Raw genomic sequence first — 25,580 nt, forward strand, 5'->3', positions numbered from 1 at the left:
AATCCATACCATTACAATCAGGAAATAAAGGTTTTGTTTTAAATTTCCCCTTCCCTTAGAAAAAAAGGCAATAATCTTATCAAAAATATTTTATTTACAAAAGAATCAATTATACTATACATCCTATGCTGGAAATACACTGAATAATTGCTAAAATAAATACAGGCAATTAATTCAACCTTTTATAAGAATGAGAGCATTTGACATTTGAATGTTATCAAAGCTTAACTTAGAACATAAATAGTTAAAAGGCAAACTCAAGTTTTAGTCTCATTTATTGGCATGGTGTTTTTGTTTCCCACAAGCTCTCCAATCTGCGAGAGCCTAAGTTTCAGAATGCTATGTACCTTTTTGTACTCTGAAGGTAGAATGTGCAACTTTTTTTCAGGCAGGATTCGTTAACATAGATGTCTGCAGAAAAGCAGGGAACACATTGGTGACTTCTCCACATGGCTCTGCTTCACCACAATGCTTTTTGTGGAACTATCCATGTATTCTGATTGTGTTTTTAACACAGGTCTATGCAGCACCAGTTACAAGGCCAGCTTGATCCTGTCAAGTTAAACTGGATAATTGAGGCCCTGGAGTAGCTAACTTAGCAGAGTTCAGAGTACCTGGTTCATTGATTTGTATATGTGCCAATTCCCGATACTGATTAAACCTTGATATCATTGCTACTATGTAAACATATTTATGTAAGCCAAGATCAGGAGAGATGAAGACATTATCTGTATAACTCAGAAGAAATCCTCCCTAGGAAGTAAGAGGACACTTGGGGCTTGACTCTGCCAATTTTGAATCTGTATGATTTATATTAATTATAATGTATCCAGCTCACCCGTGTAACCCTATCTCACATGTAAAGTGAACTGAAAAGACAGGTAAAACGTGTTCAATAGATAGGCAAGATCAGGCAAATTCAGGCCACAAAACAAAACTTTTCATGAACTGCACTGTCCAAATCATGGAGATAATTTTTCCCACCTTCCATTTTACTCAGCTTGGGAAAACTCTGCCAGAAGTGCAAAGACGGTTCATCTTTGGTATCATGTCTTGTCCAGTGCTGGATGCCTACTGTTTTCTTTTGAGGACCAGCATTTCCTTTTATCTTACGAAAAAATTGCACTTTTCTACCCCTTTGGCCTTGATTTTCAATGATTTTGTGTGCGTGTGTGTGTGCACACATACGTATTTTTACTCCCAAAGTGTGACAGTTATATGGTCTTTTCTAAAAGAGATGGGGGGGGGGATGTTTAAAATATTGAGCATTTAAATACTTTTTTCACAGAAACAAACTATTCAATTTTTAAAGGCAGATATAGAGAGAAACATTTTATTCTTTCTACCATGAACAACATCAGTCAACCAAGTTTCACATTTTGGGCAGGTTTTTTTTTTTAAGTATGAATTTTTTCAAAACCTATTTTATAAAAAAAAGGAAGAACAAGTGTATTTTGGCAGAGAAGTAAAATATCGAGTATGCAAAATTTGTTTTAAAAATTGGCATACAAAATTTAAAAACACAGTACAATTATATAAAAATACAGCACAGCCATCGGCCTTTAAAATTTCCTTTGGCATTTCATTTGGTACAGTTAAACAGAAAATCCTTCCTTAAAAAATTAGCTATCAAAACAGTCCATAAGTTAGGTTGTATAGGTTGAAAAAACTTTTCCTTGAGTTTCCAAAATCCTTTTCTTCCTTGATAACCCACATAAAGCATGGCTCATGAGGTATATAGGACAAAACACTGTCAGGAGGATGCACAGTAAGGACAAAGTGCATAAACAAAGAATTCATCCCATTTTCATAGAAATAACAGGCTAAATCTGAGTATCTTCTTGTTTGATGTATCATTTTACTTTGGCAGAATCAAAATAAACCCATAGAAAGGTCTTTGTTCAAGTCCCAGCAGCAGTGATAGGTCTCCTTTGGTGGCATTTTCTGATACCACAATACTCTACAGTCCCTAGAGGAACTAAGGTGTTGTGTGTGTCTGCATGTGTGACAGCAAACAGCAAACCATGGAAGATCATACATCAAGCACCATGTCATACTGTTGTCCCTTCTTCCGCCTGCCACATTTATTAATGAGAACCACATACAGCGTCAAAAGCATGACCCAATAGCATGCATAGAGTAACGTTCCAACAATTAGAACTGTCTGTTTGGATTCTGAAAATGGCTTTTTAGATTCCTTATAAATGGTGAAAATCACACCACCCAGGAGGATTGTAAACCAAACTGATACTGGAATTAGTCCTATGAAGTTTACAACAATGGTTTTCCTTCCAGATGTGCCCCACCCAGCTTTGTTTATCGTTGCGATTGCAAACATCTTGGCGGGAAGTAAGCTTGACATGTACAACACTGAGTAGAGGGACATGAACACCATGACGACGTTTCCTCTAAGGCAGCTGGCAAAGGAAGACTTTATGAGACCTACTAACTGGACGGTTAACAAGAAGAGGAGGATGTTCCAAATTTTGCCCCGGTAGAAGAGCTGGATGACTGTGGCAATGAGAAAGAAAGGAAAGAATCCAGTGATAACTGCTTCGTAGGTCATCCACAAGTGATGCTTGTGAAACCACATCGCGTTGTACAGCCACTCTCGGAAGTAAGACTTGCTCCAACGGGTCTGCTGGTTTAACCATCTGAGATACTCTATAGGTGTTTCAGTAAGGCACTTGGATCGAGCTGTGTATTTTGTTGCATAGCCCAGACTCAGCACCCTGTTGGTTAGATGCCGGTCGTCACCAAAACTACATTGGTTGCCCATAAATTCCTGATTGTACCAGTCTTCCACAAATTCATGGAGCAAGGAGTTTCTGTACATTCCCAGGGGGCCACTAATGCACTGGACGCACCCAAAATAAGACTGACAGGCCCTTTCTATGTTAAAAGCCATCCAGTATCTCACACTGCTGAGGAAGGAGATCCAGGAATCGTACTTGTTTAAAATCTGCAAGAAGGAAAAAATAAACAGATAAAAGGAAAGCTTCAGCCAAAGATACCAATAGAAACTGCACCATGCTGAGGTTATTGCCTAGCCTGGAGGTTTCTTATTTTTATTCTCTTATTTTTGGCTTCCTTGCTCTTTTTGTCATGACTATCTTCTGTTTTCTCTGATTCTGTATTACTATATTAATTTGATATGTTGTTATTGGTTGTGGTGGTGGTGTGTGTGTGTTTATAGGGACTCTCTGATGGTGGTTTTTTTTTTTTTTTTTTTTTTTTTTTTTGGTACTTTACTCTCTGTCCTCTTTTTGTAAGGTTTCTTGGTTCTTGATGTGTCTTGATGTGTCATGATATTGAGATGATTTTAAGCTTTAGATCTCAGTCTCCAGATTCTTCTTCCAGACATTCTTTCCTACCCTATAAGTATCAAAGATATTCCCTCCTTTTTTGCTTAATTTTCAGCTCCTTCCTCCACACTCTCCTGCAATGCCAGTGATAAAGACGGTTTGCTCTGTTCTCCCAAAATTAGAATCCTTACACAACGCTGTCTATATAAAGACTACTAAAAATTATCAGCTTTTCCTGGATATTTCTTAAATTCTCTGTGTTCTTAAAGTCTGTTTAGTTTTCATCTGGATTTTGCATGCTTGCTTTCTTTTCATCACCAGATTATTTCTGTCCCCTCTAGTGCATTTTCTATGCCTTCACTATCACCATGCACATACAACATGAGTTATATATACAGCAAGGAAATACCTAAATTTGTAAGTCAATTTCCCCATGCACTTCACCTTTTGCTAAAATCTAACCTCATGTTTGCAAGGTACTCTGTTTAACCGTCACATATTTTCACATATTTGTTTTTCCATTCCACAAATTGCATTTGCTATTATTTCTTCTACTAATCTTTTCTCCATTGAAAGCAAATGACAGGTCGTATTGGAGAGACCATTTATTAATTAATTGTTTCTTTGCTTTTCTCATTAATATGCATTTGAGTTGCTATTTCTCTTCTCTTCCTTTGTTCTCCAGTTTGGGTTTTTGATCAATCACTTACTGGCCAGATTTTAAATTCAGAAGTATTAAGATATAGAATGCATTCCCTCCCATATTTCCATTTCTTTACCCATGCAACTAAGTGAACATCAGAGTTTAGGAGAACATTAAGTTATGGCTCAAGGAGATAACGGTAGAAATCATTATATGCTTATATTGTATATAACGTATCAGTCACCACAGACATGAATTATACCCCAGGTCAAAGCAGGGAAATTCTAAATTATTTCAGTTTTGACAGGAGATGAGGCAGTGAAGTAGGTGCATGGCACATTCTACCATGTCTCCAGCTACAAGAATATCTGGCACAGAGATGGTGCATAGTGAATATGTTTTCAACAAATTAATGAATAAGACTTGGTGCTCGTAAATGTGTTTGAAGCAAAAAGAGAAGCCATATGCACCTGGACATCTCCTCCGACTCCCCCAACCATGGGATCTTCTTCTAAAACTTTAACCATCTCCACAGATGAGGCAGGGTCAAGCATGGTATCTGAATCACAAACCTGCAAAGAAAGTAGAGAATGATTTAAAGAAAAGGAAGAACTATTAGTGCACTCCATATAGTCAAAACTTACAAGGCCTCAGTAAGCAAGTATCACAGGAATGACACAGGGTTTTTTATATCTTGGCCAATAAAAAGACCTTGTTTCCAGCAAGCTCAATATTTAAAATAAAGACATTGTTGCACAGAACAGCTGAAGTGATATTCTAGGGCTGTCTTGTAGGGTGGCCAGCTTATCCTGGCTAGCCAAGAACTTCCCAGTTTTAGCACTGAAAGTCCCACATCCCAGGAAATCCTTCAGTCCCAGGCACACCTGAACTGTTGGTCATCTTAGATGCTGTGTTTATTATTTGTTCTGTTTTGTTTTGTTTTCATTTGCCTTTAATATGGCTTTTAGGCAACTTACCCCCCAGGTCTGAATGATGTAGAAATCCTATGACAATATTGAACTTGGGGTATGTCTTGCCATGACTATTTTTCCATTTTAATATGGCGGCTAAAAGATGGAATAGCACCCATTCTACAGATGGTTGTGTAGTTGAGGAACAAGATGGCAACATGTCCTGGGCTTGGCAGATGGTATTGCATTAGGAAGGAAACTAGGATGACCTTCAGAACACCATTTTGTTCTATATTAGTAAAGAATTCATTTAGGTTCTCATATTTAAAAGTGCATATATGTATCACCTCAGCCATTCTAGAAATGCCAATCATTGTTCTTAAAAACGATCTATATCAATATTTTATATGAATATATTAAAAACAGTGATTTACACGGGTCCATTAAAAAAAAGCAATTCCAAGTTGCTTCAGATACTCCTTCAGTACATTCATCTAGACCAGGAGAGCCATTCTGTAGACAAGGGTGTCACTGGTAAACCCCCATCAGACATTTCATTGTGGGATCCAAGGGAGTGAGATTATAAATAGTACTTTTCTTTTCAACCTTATTTCTAAACCAATTGAAAAAGTAAGACAGACAAAATAAGGCAGATAAGAAACCAAAATATCACCTTTATACTGATGGAGATGATATGGAGAATGGCTTATATTTGTGGAGATACGGACTGCATAATAATTTTCCCCAGTATTAGATGGACTTGTTCAGTCCCAGGCAGCATTGAAGTGCAGATATAGAGTATGCCTTTGCAAAAGATATGGCAAATGCCTGCTCGTTGAAGATGGCCCACTCCCAAAGAAAATGGGGAAGGCCTAAGAATCCTCCAGGCAGTCCTTATGAATGGATCAGAGTTGGCACATGATGAACCCATTTATATGATTGGCAGAGACTGGGGACCTATCTGCAATTCCTATCATTCTACTATCTAGTCTGGCTACACTGGTTGGATTTAGTCAAGAATTAGTCTATTTATTTATATCAAAAGGATCTTACCAGTTCTCCAAACTACTCTTTATAAAGATAGTTGGGATTTGATATATCCAACTATTGAATGTAAAAAAAATAATAAAACTAACAGCGTGTAGACTCATAAAGGGGACTTTAGCTATATGAAGCATGAGCCCCTCATATTATTAGCTATTGAACCCAACATTTCTAAAAATGTCCCTGTCTCAATTTTAGTAATAACTTTTTTCTGAAAAGTTTATGTTAATGATAAATGTGGGTGAAAAATAGAAATTTAAATGCATTATTGGAACTTATGTCTCAAGGAGTATATGGTGCATCTGTTTATAAAAAGTGAACTTACCCTGCCTTCAGATTTAACTATTATAGCAATTCTGGGGTAAACTTTTGAATTTTTATATTTTATTTTGCTTATTTAGAAGCACCCATGCACGTTTAGTTAGCTTATTGACATTGCATTTTGATCCAGCATGCCCTCACTTATGTGATGAAAAAAAATGAGGCAGAAGCCAGGCATTTGTTTTTCATTGTAGACAATAGGATTTTGCTAATACTTGAGTATGTACCCAAGTATCCCAAGCATCAGGAGCCTAGAAAAATGCCTCCAAGTTGATGCTCTCCTTCTCCTCAGCTCGATGATCATTGGTGAGTATATGGCTATAGGCTGGGCAGGAAGACAGTGATGAGGGTAGAGAAAGGTGAAGACAAGGCCAAACCAGCTTTAGAATCCAGCATCTCGGGAGTTTATGGTCACACCCACCTCTATTGACTTAAGCCGGGAAAGGTAAAACCAGAAAGCTAAAATAAGACTAAGGACAACAGGAAGGAGACAATCCAGAATTAATGTTTAAATAACTCGGCCTGCTTGCAAGCACAAGCAAGCTGGAGAACTGCCTCTTTGAAAGGACTAAACTTGAATCACACTTCTGAGGTTCTACATATTTAAATTGGTCACTGCTCCTCCCAATTTCCAATAGCAAAATGCCAGTTCTCTGAGAGAGGCTGTCCTCCTGGCGGGTTTAGCTGTGCAGCAAGGGAAAGCTCTCAGAACTCTCTTGGGAAGAGGTTTGTTATTGTGGGATTTGAGAGCTTTAAAGAAGTTCAATCTCTGCATGCTGTTTGGTGATGGCATGCCAACAGGAAAGCCACCGACTATGTCAGTCTGTAAAAAGCGTATGTGTTCGTGGGCATAATAGTATTTACTTACTAGGGTGTAAAAACAGTGCAGTTCTAGCGCTTCTTAAAATAAGTATAGTAGAGGCAGGATGTCTGGTTGTCTCTTCACCCATTAGTAATAAGTATGTAATTTCACGAATGTCAGCTATTTAGCTCCTAGCTAGAATCTGTAGGGAACATAACACCAGTCCATGCAGAGCTCACCCTAACGTAGGGAATAACTACAGGACATGATTTGTACACAGGAAACAATTAGACAACAAATCAAAATGACTGGCCACACTGAGTGTACCACTTTGTAATTTGTTTAAACCACAAGTCATAAGATTCCTCACTAGGAGATGAAGAAAAGACACCAACTTCTGAGTAAAATAAGTGGAAAATGGCAAGAGGAAAAGACACAATAGGGAAGAACTGGCCATCTCAGTCTAAACAGAACCCTCCACTAAAGTGTGTAAGAGAGATTTAGGCTGATTATGCTTCATTTATGGCCTGGAATATACCCTTGGTATAAAAGGTATGAAAGTTCATCATCTAGTAAAGAGTGGAACCCGGACCTATAGAAACTTACAGAATGGCATGTTGCATCCAAACTTGACTTGGCATCTGCTCATTGACATTGGACCCGTTAAATGTGCTGTTGATTAAAACAGCAACAGAATCTTTGATTTTAGAAGTATGTGAATGTGTCTGTCAAACTAAAGTTTTTTTTTAATCTAGACCCTGAGGACAGCATTGTCTGATGAAAAAGAATATAATTTGTGTGGAATCATTTACATGCAGGAGATGGGGAACAATACTCACCATATAGAATACTGCTCACAATTTAAAATTTCTCATTTATAAAGGGCAGTCAAAAGCTCACAGTATATGGTCATTAATAAAATTACAACAAACCTATGAGACATTATCAATATTAGCATGCTAGTTTGATAAAGAATTTTTCTTGATTTTCTATTTATTGCAATTCTGGATAAATGGAATTTACATATAGACATACAGCTAAGTTTACCAGCCTCATATTAAGTCCTATATCTGATTAAAGTGACAAACGCAAATCATAAAAGTTTTTGAAGTACAAAAACCCTTTGAAATTAACAATTAAAACCATTCCAGAAAGGAGAAGGAAAAAAACCATGCTCTCAAAAGAAAGATAATCTTTTCGTTTTGGGATAGGGAAGAGAGAGGGGCAGGAGGATGATCCTCTCATAGTAATTTGGTTTATGGTATAGGATCTCCAGTCTAGCCACTGGGAAGCCTCCAAGTCTTTATATCATTACAGGAACCAAAGCTGTTTAGTGCTTCTTTATTGCTCTTAAAAGAATTAGGAAGAGATAAGCTTTACTTGGTAGAATGAATTATCCAAATTGTTATAAAATAAGTCCAGCCTTTGGTAAACATAGAATCTCTTCCAAGCATTAAGATGAAAAAAGGAACCATTTGGTTATTCTTTTTTCCTCTTTAGGAAAATCTAAACATGAAAGAAAGTTACAGAAGGTGCAAAGCAAAGGTGACAAGCCAGCTAGAAAAGTGGGAAACCAAATATTGTCACCACTGACGTCTAAGCCAAGAAACACCCTTATTCCAAATGGTCAAATTTTCATTCTAAAGAAGAGAATCACGAGAGCCCATTTTGGTGGCCTTAAATCATGGTTTATATCGAGAATCCAATTTTAGGGGAAGGAGCAGATTGTAAGTGAAAGTGAGAAACATGATAGCAAGGTATAAATAAAAAGAAAATTCCAATACTCCTTTTTGCTTTGTGTTGATTGCATTCTACCAGAGCCTCAGAATGTTGCTAGAAGGAAATTTAGATGTCAAGAGAAATTAAAATAGTTCTTAGCTACCTACTGAGGTAGGAGGGGGTCTTAGAGATCGTCTGTCCTACTAGCTCAATTGATGCTTCAGTTGAGGCCCATAGAGTTGGCGCTAGAAGTCAGGTTTCCCCATTCAGCATGCTCTTAATCTTATCCTCCAATAAAGGATAAGAAGAAACTTATTTCAGAATTAAGAAAATCTTCTTCATTCATCCCTTTATTTCTCATTCTCTTCTTTTTTCACTTCATTTTTCCTTTCCTGTTTTTCTGTCTTCTCTGTCTCTGAAGGTGCCACCAGCATTATCAGATAGATTTGCTACCACACTGACTTTCTCCTCGAGCACACCTTCCCTCAGTCTTGCATGTCAGCATTGAGTATATGAATGGCTAGAAGGCTGAGATAGTCAGTAGAAAAGACTAGAGAATAAAGCAGACAGAGGGGGTATAATTGACAAAACCTTCTTCAGGAGGAGACCAGAGGGAGCAGATCCAAGAGAGGCAGGGGCATAGCTAGAAAAGTTAACCTTGAAACAGGAAAGTGAGGTGGTCCCCTTGTAAGTGTGTAAGGAGGAGAGTAAAGATCTGGGCAGCATTCACAACCAGTAATTTTGAATTTCTCTTTAGTAGGAGGCAAGGTCATCTGTTAGTAGTTAAGTAGGGAGGGGTCTGGGTAGGGTGCTGGAAGACTGGGGAAGGTATGAAATAATAGGTCATGAGAGCAATAAGCAAGAAATCTATTCAAGATCAAGTGCAAAGAGTGCTGACCAGTGTCAAGAACCCAGCTGCAACTGGAAACCAATCTTTTTGGCCATCTCTCTGCACAATTAAGCAGCATTCCCCAGCCAGGTTAGCAATTACCTAAGCAGATAGCCAATTCTCCTCCTCCAGCCCCCATTTTTCTCACCTAAACTTTGCTTCTTTCCTTCCCTAACCAACCTGCACCCCAAGTTCCATTATGTAATGCTCAATACCAACACCCCTTCCCCCCTCTCCTTTGTCTCTCTGTGGCTTCTGCTCTGCACTTCTTGAACCCTGGGTTAGTGGGAATCAAAGACGAGGGTATACTCATTTGAAACTTATGAAATTGCCATTTTTGTAGGTCAAAAAAAGGTTAACTATTGGGAGATTTGATGAGGGATGGCAAGATGGAATTAACAGGTTTCAGAATGCTTGAAGTTTCTTATCCTTGTTTGAGTGCTTGGGACTGGCTGGGAGTCCCGGGGGTTCAAGACTTAGTGAACATCAGCTGCTTGGGTCAGTTTATGTGGAAGGAAGGCAAGTTCCCAAGCCTGACAAGGGCTCTAGCTGGAAGCTTATTCTAACATTTTGTATTTTGTATTATTCTTTCCTGGACAGGCACTGTAAAATTGTCAAGGATACAAACAAATTTCAAAATAAGACTGATGGGAGAAGGGGTTTTGGGAGGAACAGAGTCAAAAACAAAAAAACAAAACAAAAAAACCCACACAATGAGGCCTTGATTAGAGATGGCAAACGTAGCAGTTGTTTTAACTAGACTTAAAGGCAAAATATCAAAACAGATGTTTTCTCATTTTAGGCAGAGAGCTTCATTCTTCAAATCCTCTCTACGTTCCCCAGTCATCCTTCCACTGAAACTGTCATGTCATCCTCTCTTCTGGGCCTGAAGCTGCGCTATGTAAATATTGGAGGTCCTGAGATACCCGCAACAACCATGATTGTGACAATACAACAGTTGAGAAATTAGGAGAAATTTGGAAGTGAAACCCTCAATCACCCTAGAAGCAAAATCAATCTCCAGACTGGTAACCACTGAAGAAATATGGCAAAACTCTGGATATTAACAAAAAGTAAGTCTGTGGTTGCAACTGAGGCACACTCTAATTTTCTAGTAAGGATTAGATGATAAAGTGAATAACAATAATATTAAGAAACAGCTTTAATAATATGAAAAATAATAATATCATTAGCAATGTTTGCTAAGCACCTCGAATACATTATTTGAAATAATTATCTCAAAATTCTGGTGAAATTGGTTTACTTTATCCAGAAATTTGAGGCAGAGAAGTGGTCTTGCCCAAGACAATACCTGTGATTAGAACCTCAGGAAACAGACTCTAAAGCCAGTGCCCAGTCCCACTGAGGGACCCACTGGATACAACTTTGTGGCAGTCAAGGCCCTTAAAAATATAATGGGGCTTCTGGAAAGCATGATCTCATTTTTAAGAGGAGGAGAACAATGTCCTAGTGAAATTGTTAAACCAGGGACAAGTCTCCCTTCTCAGTATCATCATAGCCAAAATGTAACTAAAGTTTCTGCAGAAATATATAACTAGAAAACTCACAGGGACCCTACTAAAGCCCTAAAGAAGAAAGCCTCAATGAGAACTAGGAGAGTAGAAACCCTGTAGAGAGCAGTCAGGGAATTAATGAAGGACACAGGCTGCCTAATTTTTGTGCAAACAAACAGCATCACAAATGCTTTCAAAGGTCAAGTTGCAGTGGGTGAGGTAATGCTGTTTGGGGAGTGAAGTAAACATTACTTTGGCTTTGCCTGTAGACGTTTTGGGGGAATTTTTTTTCCGTTTTCTCTTTCCTTCTTTCTTTCTCTCAGTTTTGAATTCCTTAACCTTTTCAAATCAACATTGTTCTCACACACACACACACACACACACACACACACACACACACACACACACCCCGCCCATTTTGCTGAGGCTCTGCGAAAAACATTGTATAGCCTTCCCTCCAGGCTTCAGATTTTCCCAAGACCCTTCTCAGGCAGACACTGTTTTCTTACAAGGCTGGAGAGTTTAAGAGGGTGGAAAATGACGTTGGATTTGACTTGGCAGAACCAAGGGGGCAGAGGAGGTAAAGGAGGGGGAGAGAAGGAAGGGAAGGGTCTCATTTAAAATAATCCTGATTTCCAACCAGTAACACTGCACTAGTTAAGCATTTTCATAGATAGTCTTAACAGTTTTACAAGGTTTTTTTTTTTCTCTCTTTCAAAATGTGCTTTCAACAGCCATGCTGTTTTCAAATGAACTGAAAGGAGTTACTGTGTTCAGAAGGGACAGGGATGGGCTATAGCATATGACTGGAGAGATACAAAAGCTGCTTTATTTAAATGTATGTTTGCACTGGCAGGAATTTGGAGACCTACCTGTACATAATCTACACTTCGTCCCAGTGCTCTGAAGGCTGTGTACATCACTTCTCTTTTTCCACCCCATTTTTGCATGATGCAAATACTTTTGTTGGACAAAACCAACTGGGTTACATGTTGCGAGCTTTCTCTGTGTGACTCATCCGTCTCACCAGGACCCTTTTCATGGAAGTTGTTCTTCCAGATATAAGTGGCTGACTTGTCCCTGCCCATGACTTCACTGAAGATGTCCATCATGTAGAGGTCATCTTCTGAATTCCCATCGATGACCATGACGACTTTAATCCCAGGGTAGGTTAGCCTCTTCACAGACTGCAAACATTTCCTTAAGTAGTCTGGATCTTCTTGGTAAGCAGCGATGCAAAGGGCAACTGTTTTGTTCAATTTAATCGGGGTTTCTAGGGATTTTTTCATTTTTCGGTGCTCCAGAAAGGCAAAGAGGCTTTGGATGATGAGGTGTGATGCTAAAAAGGCACCATATAGTCCAAAAGAGAAATAGTAATTATCCGTTTGGATAAATTGGTAGCCAACAATATAAGCAGCTGTGATTCCAAGGAGGAGAGAGACTCCAAAAAGTGTGGTTCCAATTATTCTCAGGATACATAGAAACCTCTCACAATGCATCTGTAATATAATAAAGAGATACACGTGGTTAACCATTCTTGTTCCACACGTTATATACATGGTTTCATGGGGAGAGCATTGGTCTTGAGGTATTCAGGACTTGTAGCCATGAGTTGCTCACTTAGCTAGTTGGTGACTTTCCGCATCTCAGTTTGCTCAACTGCAAAATGGGGATAAGGATGCCTTTCTGGCACACCTCAGAGGGTTTCAAGAATCAAATGAGATGATGGTGCAAGGTACTACTGAAAACTATGTGTTGAACATAGATATATTTTCAGTGTCTTAGATCATTTGTTTAAGCCTACAATTTATGATCATAGCTAGACCTAGAACCTAAATTTCTGAACTCCCAAAGCAGTCTTTTTTTCCTGTATTGTGCCCCAACCCTCCTGACACCAATACTCACCAGAAATTTGCTAAATTTCTCATGTGTAATTTCATCTCATCCCCAATGCAAATCCTTCAATTCCCATCCTTTCCATGCCAGCAGCTGAGACTGGGGAAAAGGATACCTGGATTCTAGTTCCAGCTCTTGCACTAACCACCGCAATACCTTGAATGAGTCACTTTCCCTCTCTTGGTGTCTCAGTTCTTTAATGAGGGAGTTTAGACCCAATTATTTCCAAACTCCCTGTTGGCATAAAAATATTCTCTATCTCTAGGTAACCTGCACAAACATTTACCAAAGCCCCTGTAATTCTGAGTTGCATTTCTTTGATCAGGTGTCTGTCTCCTCCATCCACCATCACTAACCACCCTACAGTAAGACTCTGGAGAACAGGAATCTTTTCAGACTCATCTTTATATCCCTCTAGCCTAGCATACTTCCTGGAACTAGTAGCACACTATAAATGTTTGTAGAAAAACACATTAATGAAATAAGGCCATGCTTAATTTCAACAATCGAGTTTCCTGTTCTTAATCCTTTTCTTTAACTCAACTGATTTTCGAAAACTGAATTCTTTTAAATGGAAACATGCTAAGCAATTGTCTCTGCCATGTCTCCTGCTTCATAGATAAGATCATAAGATAAGTGAATTTTACTAATCCACATGAAAACTAAATTAAATGCCCACGTATCACCTAAAATCATCTTGGTTGTTACCAGTTGCAGGACCACCACATTGTTCAGTCCCAGGAGACACCACACACATTCTATTCTCTGTATTCATACACTGAGGTGATCCCGGGGGGAACTGTAGTGTGGCTGCCCACCAATGTTATCTGTGTCTCCTGAGCAGAGTACCTGGCATGGGTAACAGTGTTTCCAGCCTTTGGAAATCTAAAATGCAACACTTCTAGTAGGCACTTTTAAGAGAGATGGAGGGGGCTCTTCCAACCTTCCTTTCCCTTCCACAGGTTTAATACAAGGTCCCAGTGGACTGCAGAGCCCCAAGCTAGAAAGACCTTGGTCCCCAAATGGCCACAGGGAAGGCACCCACCCGCCAGTCAGGAACACACCTGCCTTGGTGTTAGTAAGAAATAATCTCCTTGGTTTTTGTTTATTTGTTTAACCACTACCCATTTTGGAGTTTAGTTGACCCTAACTAATATAACATAGGTAATGCAAAGCAGCCGGGAGACCAGGATTCTAGCTTGTGGGCAACATTTTCCTCTGTTAACTGGAGTTGATGGTGTTTGTCAACCCTCCCCTCACAGGTCTGTGGTGAGAAACAAATGAAAAATCTTTGTTTTTTTTCAAAACCAGAAATGCAATGCAGTTAAAATTATTTGCTAACTTGTAAGCAAAAAGAAAAAACAGTATTTGTGTTTCACGTCTAGCAGCTATGTAGAAATTAATAGAATATACTATGTAAGCCTGATAAAGGTAATCATAACACAAATGGAAAGCTCAGGATGCTGGGGAGTAGTGAAATGCTGAGTTTTCAGCTAAAGGCAAGAGAGCACAGCATCCCTTGTTGATTAACACCACTGATGGGATGTTGGAGATTCCCAAAGAGTGCATTAACCAATGCATAGACGTGCTGGGAGCACCGGACTTGGAACTTGTCATTTCCAAGACATGAATCATTCTCACAAGGGTGAAAAATTTCAAGGGGACTAAAACACTTTGCCAGGGAGAAGCTGAAGTGTGTGTTTAGCTCGTCTTTAAAATCACCATAGCCAGCAAAAGAACTGCCTGCCCTTCGTTTCCATTATTCACATTTTCCTTGCTTTTATCAGCACACGTGGATGGAGAATGCTCACATAGCATCTGCTGGCCACAGCTAAAGTGGGAACACCCGCTTACATCATCGGCGTCCACAGAATGTCCTTGGGAAGCCTGGGAAAAGTTACCAGTAAGCTGTAGCAATGTGGCTGGAATTAAACCTTTTGATTTTTGCAAGATATCTCATTGTTGTCTAGGATGACATACACAGCATCTTAGTTCAGACCAAAGGGCAAAAGGCACATTTTGGAGTCAGCTTTGTTGAAGGAATACATTGATCTCAGAGGCACACAGGATGTGTTTCTTTACAGTTTTCCCCTGGGCGATTTCATAGATATGGGCACCAGAAGTGTTAAGTTTCTGAGACAAACCCAATTCAAATACTCTGTTTCATATGCAGACTCTTCTTGTCAGACACATGTGCCTTTATTGTCAAATTGGAAAATATGGTTAGCACAACCCTAGATCAAAGGAGTTTACTGCTACATAGGAAAATGATTAAGAAATCTACATTCCATAAACATTTAAAATATAAAACTTAGATTTTTTTTTTGCCCTACCAGACGTTAGCCTATTAATTGACCCTTAAATTGCTATTGGGCTTGCAGCCAAATTATTCTACTATTTCCATGGAATTCTAGGCCAAACCAAGTGTTAAAGAATGACTTAATATACCATAATATAAACCCCACGAAGTCATGGAACGTTTTTTTTTACTCTTTTCATTGATGTACCCCGAAGACATAAAACACTGCCTTAAGTATCTGTTGAATGAATGAATGAATATAACTTTATTGATCAAAATCATCATCCTAATCATTGTCATAATGGCAGCTGACATTTATTCTGCATTTATTATGTTCTAGTCAGTGGGGAAAGTTTAGTTTATTTTGTATTGCTTTATCTGAATTGAATGACTTTAATTTGTAAATGGACTATTAATCTCATTTTACAAGTGACATATACATACGTTGAGGAAACCAGGACAGAGTATTTAAGTAACTTGACCAAAGTCACAAAACCAGGAGTAGAATCCACACAAAGGCATAATGCCAGTGATTAGGGCATTTTCAATAAATATTTGCTGAATAGATTTGAATTCTCATGACAAAATAAGTAGCACCCTCTTGCTTCAGGCCAATAAAACTGTGATGTGTAAGGAAAGATTGAAGAAGTTTGAAAACCCTTTTCCTGCCATTATCAAGATAGAGAATTGGCATTCACTTAGGTATGGACACAAGGCCAATTAACACTTAGAAAAGGTTCTGGGTTCACATACTTTCCTTGTGGGCACTACCTAAAGGGCCATGGAATGGGGTTGTTCCAAGGGAAGCTGGTGCAACAGCAATGTTGTTCCAAATGCCAGCAGCCAAAATCCTGTTTTGCCCTGATAAAGTCACTACTGCTCCCATTGCTTCCACCTGTGGAGCAGGTATAAAGGCTTGCTGGTAGCTCCACACAGCACTCTATGGGTTATTGTGTATAAGAGCCATTTCCTCCCCTTGGACCTTGTTGTATTAGCCAGAGGGGAAAGTGTTAAATAAAGAGAGAATGACAGTCACTCTCACTGCCCTAGTACAGTGGCAAGAAATGAGTTCCCATGGCTTTCATCAAATGATCCCTCTGGGAGAAGCTGACACAAATTCAGATTAGCTGAGTCAGCATCTGGGAAAGGCTGAAGAGGTTAGGTCAATTGATACCTCTTCAGAGGTCTTAGCTTTCTACTCCCTTCTAAAGTAACTCCACTGCCCCTCTCCCTCCCCTCCCTTCACACACTCTCCTTTCCTGCTTTATTTTCTAAGTAGCACCTTTGTTTGCTCCAGAACCACAGGGACTTATATGTCTCCATCAACTGCTATATCCATATCCATGTGCCCAAAACAGGGCCTGGCACATTGGACTCTGGTCCCTGCCCTGTCTTGGCCACAGGGGCAGTGAATGCATGCTGGGGACCAAGCCAACCCTTAAGGTCACCCTTATCCAGCAGTTTTTTTTTTTTTCTTTTCTTGTTCTTAGCCAGCTCCATCACTTCTTGCTCAGCTGTCTAAAGATAATTGCCATGAGGAGTCCAACACAAGCTCCAGAAGACTTTTGGATAACGAAGATAGAAAGGCAGATGGTACCTGAGAGCATTTCCAGGAAACTGTGAGTTGCATTCTGAGCAGTCTGATGAGTTCAGGGTTCAAGTTGGGGGCATAAGGTATAATGGGATCATCTTTTGTCAACTTAAACTCCAGTACTCTGACAGTATTTATTGCCCATTTATCCATATACTGCTTTGTGTTTTGGTTTTAATGATTTACAAGTGTAAACATGTGTGTGTTCAATGGAAGAAATTATGTGGTATTAAACAGATTAGCAAAAGCTATGAAGTCAGATACACTAGTATTCAAATCCCAGCTCTGCCACCTCCCATCCATTTGACCTCACAGTGGGTCTCCGGTAGATCTGGAAATCTTGGCCTCTGGTACCGGACTCAGTTGTGAAAGAATCCTGGCTCTTCCTTTTAATGGTTGAGTAATGTTGAACAAGTTATATAACATCTGTGGTCTTCATCATCTTATTGAAATGGAAGTAATCATACTGATGTCACAAAACTGATTGAGATTTAAAGAAGGAACTCATCATGTAAAGTATCTTTAAAAATATATTAACTGTTAGAGCTCCATGTTAGCTCCCTGCTAGTAACTACCTGATCATCCTGACTGTCCTTTTGAATCTACTTTCATTAGTTAACAAATGATAACTGTAGCCTGGTGGAAAGAGCAGCAGGCTTGAGAATCAGAAGAGATGGATTCAATTTCAGGCTTTACCTCATATCAGCTATCTAAACTTAGAGAAACCACTTACAGAGTCTATGAATGAGCCATGTGTCCTTCGACAATTCACTCTTGTCTCCAAAATTCAAATTTTGAGGGAGGAGGAGGATTGCAAGTCTTACTAATTTTGGTATTGCTACCACTCATAGCTAAGTGCCTGTAAGCGGGACAGATGTAGGTCATGTAATGTGCTCTATTCCATACTCTTCATTATAGTCACTTCAAGAAGGATGAGAGCAGAGAGCCAACTCGTATTGGTATCTGCTCTCTAAGCATCATTTTTCTCATATACAAAATGGGACTAATACCATCCTTGCAGGGTTGCTATAACTAATAAGGACAATGTATATATAGCTTAGCACTTGAAATATAGTAAGAACTCAATAATTGGTTGTTATTGTCATCATTATTGTTATTGTTATTACTATTACTATTAGTGACTTCATTGTCTTAACAGAAAGGAAGAGTAACAAGTTGGAAACACCACTTCCCTCTTCCTCATTATATTCTAAAACCTCTGAGGACTAGGTCAGTGTCCTTTTAATTTGTAGCCAATATGCAAACAGATACCAGCACAAAGGATGATAGGAAACATTTAAAGAATGTTTAATGAATACATTGGCGAATATCATATCTAATAAATAGCAGAACTGTTTATAGAACACAAGTTTTTTTTACCCTTAATGCTGTGCTGAATGGGAGGAAGGGTGAATAAGCCTCAAATCATATGTAGAATAATTAGATTTGAGCATATTAATATATGTAGATGACAATTTTGTAGAATAATTACAATTGGGAATATTAGGTATAGGCAGATGAAACTAGAAAAGAGTTTGGAAACCTGATTCTTCATAAAAAAAAAAAAAAAAGCATTTTCACGTGGTAGCCTTCAGCCACTAGGAAGCTGTGTTGATCAAATGGTTAAAATAGTGGTTCCCAAGATTTGCTGTACAACATCATTACCTGGGACTCTTTAATAATTACCCATGTGTGGCTCCCACAGCATTCTGAGTTAATTTGTGTGGGGTGCAACCAGGGCATCAGGATTTTTTAAATCTACCCCACCCATGTGATTCTGGTGTGCATAATTTGGGAATCAATGAGTTAAAGACAAGTCTTTCATGACCTGTTTGCATGGACACACATGCCTTATACCTACTCCCTCTACAGCTTTGGCCCCGACTGGAAATCCGAGGCAGAAGCACCCAGTGAAGTCCCCTCAGCAGGAAGCTCTGCTCTCCCCTCGCCTCCTGACCTCCTCTCCCTCCCAGACTCTGAAGGGGGCATTTTTTTCTCCATTTCCACTGCAGTTATCCTAGCAGAGGCTCTGGAGCCAAGCTTGCAACATTAGGATAGGAGCCTTTCAAAGGCTTGCCACCTCAGCTGTGTCTGCATCCAGAGCTTCAGGTTTTAGGTTTCTCTTCCTTTGTACCATCTGTCTTCAACAGTTACTTCTAGGATGCTAATTCCCCCAACTGCCCTGTTGGTTCCTGAACTTCACCATCCTAAACTTAGTTCACAGTGCAATAGAGTGGAAAATTACAAAAAGACTTGGCATGGAATCCTAGTTTTATATGCATCTATATTAGCTCTCGGGCACTCTCTCTATAGGTCAAAATCGTATGTAGCCATATGTGGCCAAATGCCAAAACCCTTCATGAAATCTTTCCTGGTCTGTCTCAGATGTGATTTCTCTTCAGTTCAGCTCCCATGAAACCTGTCTAATCTAAATGTAGCATAGTCCAGTTCAAAGGCATTATAATCAGAAAGCCATGGATTAAATTCCATCTTCACTCCTTCCTAACACTGTCATGTTGGGTGAGTTGTTTAACTTTACTGAGGTAAAGTTCCTGTAATTACAAAATTCTCTTTACAGCTTAGAATTTGATATAAAGTATATGGAAAGTGTCTAGCTGGTGCCTGAAACATGCAAGACATATGGTGAACAGTAGCTATTATTTCATTTTCTTGTAGGCCAGATCAGATTTTGCCTTAGAGTAGTATGGTTATGTAAAGACTCCTTTGAGTACACTTTTTGTACTATGAGTTCCATGAAGATACGAACTGCACCTTATTCATTTTTGAATCATCTTCAGTATAGACGTATGCACTTAAGAGGCATTCATTAATAAGTATTTATTTAATTTAAATAATAAAATATTTAACATTGTGATCTTGTTATCTAATCAACTCATATCACTTAACATATTTCTAGATGGTAGACAAGGCAGTGTGTATATATGTGTGTGTGTGTGTGTGTGTGTGTGTGTGTGTGTATTTGAACTCCATATAGATGGTATTCAAAATATACTTGATTTAATTTAAGGATATATGTACAGTGGTATGATACATATTGTACCATGATATTCCATGTACTGCATGATATTCCATGCAGGTTGCTGCTAAAGAAGCAAAGGTTAAAACCAAGTCAGAGTGATGGATATTTTTCTACAGGAAGCTTTCCCCCACTCAGCTGTCATACCAGCTGCCACAGGCTCTGTCCTTTCAGCCTGTTAGAAGGAACACAACCTGGGTGTATAGGGATAAAAGGAGAACCCAGGAGGGGTCAGTGGGGTTTATGCTCTGTTCTCCCATGACATCAGCTCATCTCTCCCACTTCATGCAAGAGCCAGAAGGCTAATAAAGAGCAAAACTACTTGCTCTTAGATTAAAAATATAACTGACATAACTTCACCAAAGGGGTTGTCCATCTGGGTCCACGGACAAATGTACTTTCCCTTCAGTGCCAACAGTAGATAATGAATGAATGAATGAAAGTTGTAAAATGTGTGTTTAAAAATTCAAGAAAAATTTGTTTTAAAAATAATTGTATCAAATAAGAAAACCATGTGTGAAAAAATATTTTTGCAATTCAATATTGGAGGCTATATTCTATTGACTTAGAAAAAATGATTAGCTTCAAGCTACCCGTCTTTCTAATAACATTCTTATTTGTTACATGACTCCTGTCTTCCAGGAAAGTAGGTGACTAAGTCTCATCTTTGCTTAGCGGAGAATGACATTCAAATTTGATGCTAGTAGCCCATTTGTTAGGTCCTTGAATTTTTATAAATTGCACAACTTTGGTATAGTAAGGATTCACTTCTAGCCTACAATAAAAGCAACTCAATATATATTTGTCAATACATCTATATTTTCAGTACGTCTGGCTCAAATAATATTAAAGTAAGAAAAATAATAGAAGGAATTCTAGTTTAGTTACAAAATAGTCCTGTTAGAATTCTGAAATATTTATTTTTGTCAGAATTGGAAACACATAGACCACATAATATACATACTACCATAGATACTTTGCAATTCTTTAAAGAGTTAACTTTCACTGACAATGTGAATAGCAAAAGAAAATACTAGGACCACCTTAGGTGGAGTCTGATGGTTATTGAAAAAACATTACCTCTTCTTGTATATGCAATCTTGTTAAGCCCTCTAGAAAAATGCAATGAAACTAATATAATGAATGAGTCAACTTGCACATATTGGAATGAAATGAAGAAAAAGTTTAGAATTTGATTTATTTTCCATTCAATTCTCCTGTAAATTTTTAAAATCTATAAGAATCTGATGGTCATAAATATTTGTTCTAGTTCATTTTTAATTTTAAACCCCACAGCACTGACAGATGTCTGAAAGTGTGTTGACCTTTAAGAACTGTATTCTTAAAATGATTTTCAAAAAAAGTCCTAATCCATTTAACACCTCCAAGGGTATATTATATGCCTTGACCGGAATGAGCAATCTGAGAAAACGCCTTGAAATGGACCAGAGGCAGGGACGTTGTTCTCCCTCTTATCAAACCCCCTTCTTCAGGCGAGCCTTGCTGCTAACTCCCATCGCTTTCCTCCAACCCGGAGTGAAAGTGTGTGTATATATACTCAGGCCTCCAGTTCGGGGAAGCCCTTCGTGGCCAATCAGGGCTTCCCGATCTATTGCATCACACCTCCCCCTCTGGGCGTGACGTCAAAGGCAATCCCGGCCCAGCCACGTGGGTTGGTGGAGTATACTTTTCTGGGCAGCTGCTGCGGGGACATATTCAGCAGCATCCGTCCCAAAGGGTGGGGAACAGCTCAGGGAGGGGCTGATAGGGCTCCTTACACCCACCCTCTGGGAGCGCGGCTGTAGCAGCTCCCTCGCCCCGCAGGCGCTGGGCGGGTGAGTCAAAGCACCCCACCCGGGGGGCTGGGGAAATGGAGGGAGAGGCGCTGAAGGAAGTTGGCATCCACCGCTGTGTAATAGGACCCAGGTCTCGTAAACCCTCCTCTCCAGGCACCGCCTCTCTGCTCCCAGCCCCTCTTTCCAGCCGTAATTATCCTTTCAGCGCCGTTTCCCCTCGGCTGCGTTTCCTTGGCCAGAGGAGAAAGCTCTCACCTCGCCGTCCTCCTCCTCACACAGACCCTCCTTTCAGACCCGCCCTCCTGTTCACAGGGACCCATTTCGGAGCCCTCGTTCACTCTGGGCGGGAACCAGCGTGACGAATTCGCCCAAGGTGTTGATTACCCATCCCAACCCAAGGTCTGGCTAGTCCACCTCCACCCCGACTCCCGCGTGCCCCCCGCCCCTACCCAGGGGCTGGGCGCTCGGGGCGGCAGCCCCAAACCCCCACCCGGCCGTGCCCCGCGCTGCAGCTGCGGAAAGAAGCGCCGGCGTGCTCCGTGCCACGTCGGAGTTGGCTCCTGGGACGCTGCAGCTGCAGACGCGCCCCGCGCGCGGTCCCCACAGGGAGCGGGGATGCGCGCCCCCCTCCCGCTCGCGACCGCGGGTGCCATTGCCTGCCTCGGGGACCCCTGGCCGGAGTAAGGCATCCGGAGCCGGGCAGAGCCCGGGCAGACCCAGCTTAACACTTCAGTGGGGTCCGGAGAGGGCAAAGGAGGGCAGGCCGGAGGAAAAGGGGGAGTGGCCGAGCGGGGCCGGTAGTGGAGAGGAGGTGGCGAAGAGCCCTTCTTCTCCGGGGTCCCAGCGTCTGGGAGCTGGGAGCCCGGGTCGCTTAACCCTTTGCCTTCTAAGAAAGAAGCGGGCTTCCAACTTAAAATTTAAAAGCTGAGCCGTTCCAGAGTTTTCTTCTGCACATAATGTGGGCAAAAGCAGGGAGGGGATGGGAAGGTGAGTGGGAAGGGGACGACTGTCCTTTCTCAGTGGAAATTCTTGTTTCTTAACTTCGGAGCCCTCGGTGGCTCCGGAAGATGCAGAACGGAAAAGTACATCCCGGGGCGTGCTGTCTTCCCTGGGCAGAGAGGTTACCTGTTGTCCCCAATAAATGTAGCGGATTTCTCGGGAGCCCCGCCGGGATGGGGAAAGACATCCCTGTTGCTAAACCTGACAATGATCTGAAATATCCAGTTTCTTTCCGTCTGTTGGAAACTTTCTTTTCTTTTTCTTTAATACTTATATGGCTCAATTCTTTCCTCTCCTTGGCCTGTTTGAGGAACCTCATCATTCACCGAAACGCGCCAGTATAACGTACCTTGTTCAGCTTTTGGTCATAAAGTCGTCTGCAGCCTGTCTGTGTGGTCCCGGAGGGTCGGTGGCCAGCAGTTTCCAAAATTGAGGTAATAAGAGATCAGATGAATTTGAGACGACCGGCCAAAAAAAATAAAAAATTTAAAAACAACATTTAAAAAGAATGGGGAGGGGGGAGTCTGAAATGTTTGGTTCTCCCCCACTTTAAAAGATTTTGCCGTTATTCTCTTTATTATTTCCGTTGCAGTTCAGTCTTTTAATTCTTAAAAGAAAAAAAAAGTGTTTTAAAAATAAATTATTTTTTTTTTCTCCAGTCCCTCTGCCCCGCTATCGGGAAGTCCCTTTTCCGTATCAAAAGAAGCCCGGTGAAGCCTCAACAGAACCCAGGAAGCATCGGGAGAAAGTCTTTGGCTGAGGCTGGTTCAAGTCCCTGGTTCAATGGGCTGCTCCAAGCCAGGACTGGGTAATTCTTTCCAGACGTCCTGACTTCTCCTTCCCCGCTCTTGTTGCCTTTCTGCCTCCTCTAACTTAAGGGGGTCTTAACGAGTAAGCCGGTGGATGCTTTAATAGGGCCGAGGAGAGAGTGGGGGGTGAGGGGAGTGGAGAAGGGAGGTGCGGACTGGGGAACCGGGAGGGGAGGGAACTGGGAGCGCGCGCGGGCGGGAGGCGGGGAGGGGGAGAGGAAGAGAGAGAAGTTGGCCATTCAAAGCCCTCTCTGAGCTGGAGGCTGGTTCTAAACTCCAATGAATTCAATTAACTTGATTGCTAACGTGTGCAGAGAAATGCAGCGCACACATGCTGGCCACCACCTGATTCCTTCTCTCCTACAGCGGCAGAGCCGGGCGGCCACGCTTTTTAGAAATCCCTGAACTCTGTGTGAGTTACAAGGATCCCCTCTTCGCGATAACTCCCTGGTGTGTTTAAGTAATTTGAGACCAAATGGTGTCATTCGGCTAAGTTACAGCTCTGGGGAAGGACAGCTTGGGTCTGTGTGTGTGTGTGTGTGTGTGTGTATGAATCGACGTGTGTACCTGGAGGCACCGAAAGCCGACCGGGATCCTAAAAAGAAGGCGCCCGGTCTGCCCGCTTCACTTGTTAACTCTTTCCTCCCGCCAACTCAGAAGTTTCTCAACTGAGTTCAAGTGTCAAAGCTCTTTCTTTACACTGGAGTATCCGCCTTGGGTGGGCTGAAAAAAGTAGAAAAATAATTGCATTTTTTGCTGAAAGTGGTCCCCTAATATAAAAATATGCAAAAAGGGGACATTAAAAATGAAATAAATTTAAAATAGACCCTGGAGGATTCGAAATAGCCTGCTTTAAAAATATAGCCATCTCTAAGGAAATGGCTGAAATGGCCTTTGCTTCTTTTGAGCCTTTTACAAATGTAAGTCAAAATACTTAGTCTTGCTTGGAGATGGACTTTTCTCATCTTTCTTCCAATGCCTCAAAGCTGGGAAGAATTTCTCTCTCTCTCTCTCTCTCTCTCTCTCTCTCTCTCTCTCTCTCTCTCTCTCTCTCTCGCCCCCCCCCTCACTTCCTCTCTCTCTCTCTCCCCCCCCTCCCCTCCCTCACTTCCTCTCTTTCTCTCCCTTCTTCTCTCTCCCTCCCTCCTAACAATCCTCCTGGTGACTTAAAATCGACAGTAGGTGGCACTGCTTAGGAAAAAATGAGAGAGCTTAAAATTAACTTGATTTTTGGAGATTCCGCTGAAATTATCAAGGTGTAAAACAAATTTCTTTACTGTCCCGCCACCACCACCTTTCCTTTCCAAGATTCCTCGGAGGCGTGGACTTATTTCAGACTCGACCAGGCCTTAAAAACTGGGTTCTTGCTCCTTATCAGGTTTTTTTAGGCAATAATGAACAAGTAGAAACAGAAAAGTTCAGTAAACTGGGAGCAATGCTTTCAACCTGTCGGGCAGGATGTGGTGTTGGGGGATGTGATTTGGGGGTCAAGAATGTTATTGCAATGCCAGGTAGTCAGCCAACCCAGTCCCCAGGGGCAGACCAGCAAAGTACCCGCATCCACCAGTTTCTGTGCCTTGTACCCCGCCCTCCACACACACACACACACACACACACACACACACACACACACACACACACACACACACACACACGCAAGTTATACCTCTGGGAAGCCTTACCTTGGCCTCATGAGTTCATACTGCTCAGGGAAGACCCACTTACTCATTCCCCCTACCCCCACACACCCCCACCCTCAGCAAACCTTCAAGGCTTCAACCCTTGTTTGAACCTTGCCTTAGGTAGTTGAACTCTTGAGGGACTGGCTTAAATTTCAGTGCACAGTTTCATTTCACCCCATTTAATCCATCTCAAGCTTCCTGATTTTTAGTTTTGTAGTAGTTTTTATGCTAAATGATAATTTAAGATATATTATCTAACTTCCTTACTCTTACATTTAAAGTGGATTGAACTAATTTAGGGACAGGGTAGAAACTGTGGGGTG

General features: G+C 40.8%; 1 protein-coding gene across 1 annotated transcript; it reads right to left on the reverse strand.

Annotated features, from left to right (window-relative positions):
- Positions 1-1,366: 1,366 nt before the first annotated feature.
- On the reverse strand, positions 1,367-23,325 carry HAS2 (hyaluronan synthase 2). The gene is made up of 4 exons (XM_037802981.1): positions 23,116-23,325; positions 12,021-12,647; positions 4,419-4,520; positions 1,367-2,962 (listed from the first exon to the last, which is right to left on the reverse strand). The coding sequence occupies exons 2-4, from the start codon at positions 12,645-12,647 to the stop codon at positions 2,033-2,035; spliced, it is 1,659 nt and encodes a 552-aa protein (XP_037658909.1). The 5' UTR covers positions 23,116-23,325; the 3' UTR covers positions 1,367-2,032.
- Positions 23,326-25,580: the final 2,255 nt, after the last annotated feature.

The sequence above is a fragment of the Choloepus didactylus genome, chromosome 14 (assembly GCF_015220235.1).
Source record: "Choloepus didactylus isolate mChoDid1 chromosome 14, mChoDid1.pri, whole genome shotgun sequence".
NCBI lineage: Eukaryota > Metazoa > Chordata > Mammalia > Pilosa > Megalonychidae > Choloepus > Choloepus didactylus.

What these genes read in the sequence shown, in the direction of transcription:
- HAS2 (XM_037802981.1), bottom strand. Translation starts at nt 12,647, where the DNA reads ATGCATTGTGAGAGGTTTCTATGTATCCTGAGAATAATTGGAACCACA. An exon ending in GAAGTGTAGATTATGTACAG is followed by an intron (nt 4,521 to 12,020) that starts GTAGGTCTCCAA and finishes CTTTCTTTGCAG; the next exon opens with GTTTGTGATTCAGATACCAT. An exon ending in GAGTCGGAGGAGATGTCCAG is followed by an intron (nt 2,963 to 4,418) that starts GTGCATATGGCT and finishes TCCTTCTTGCAG; the next exon opens with ATTTTAAACAAGTACGATTC.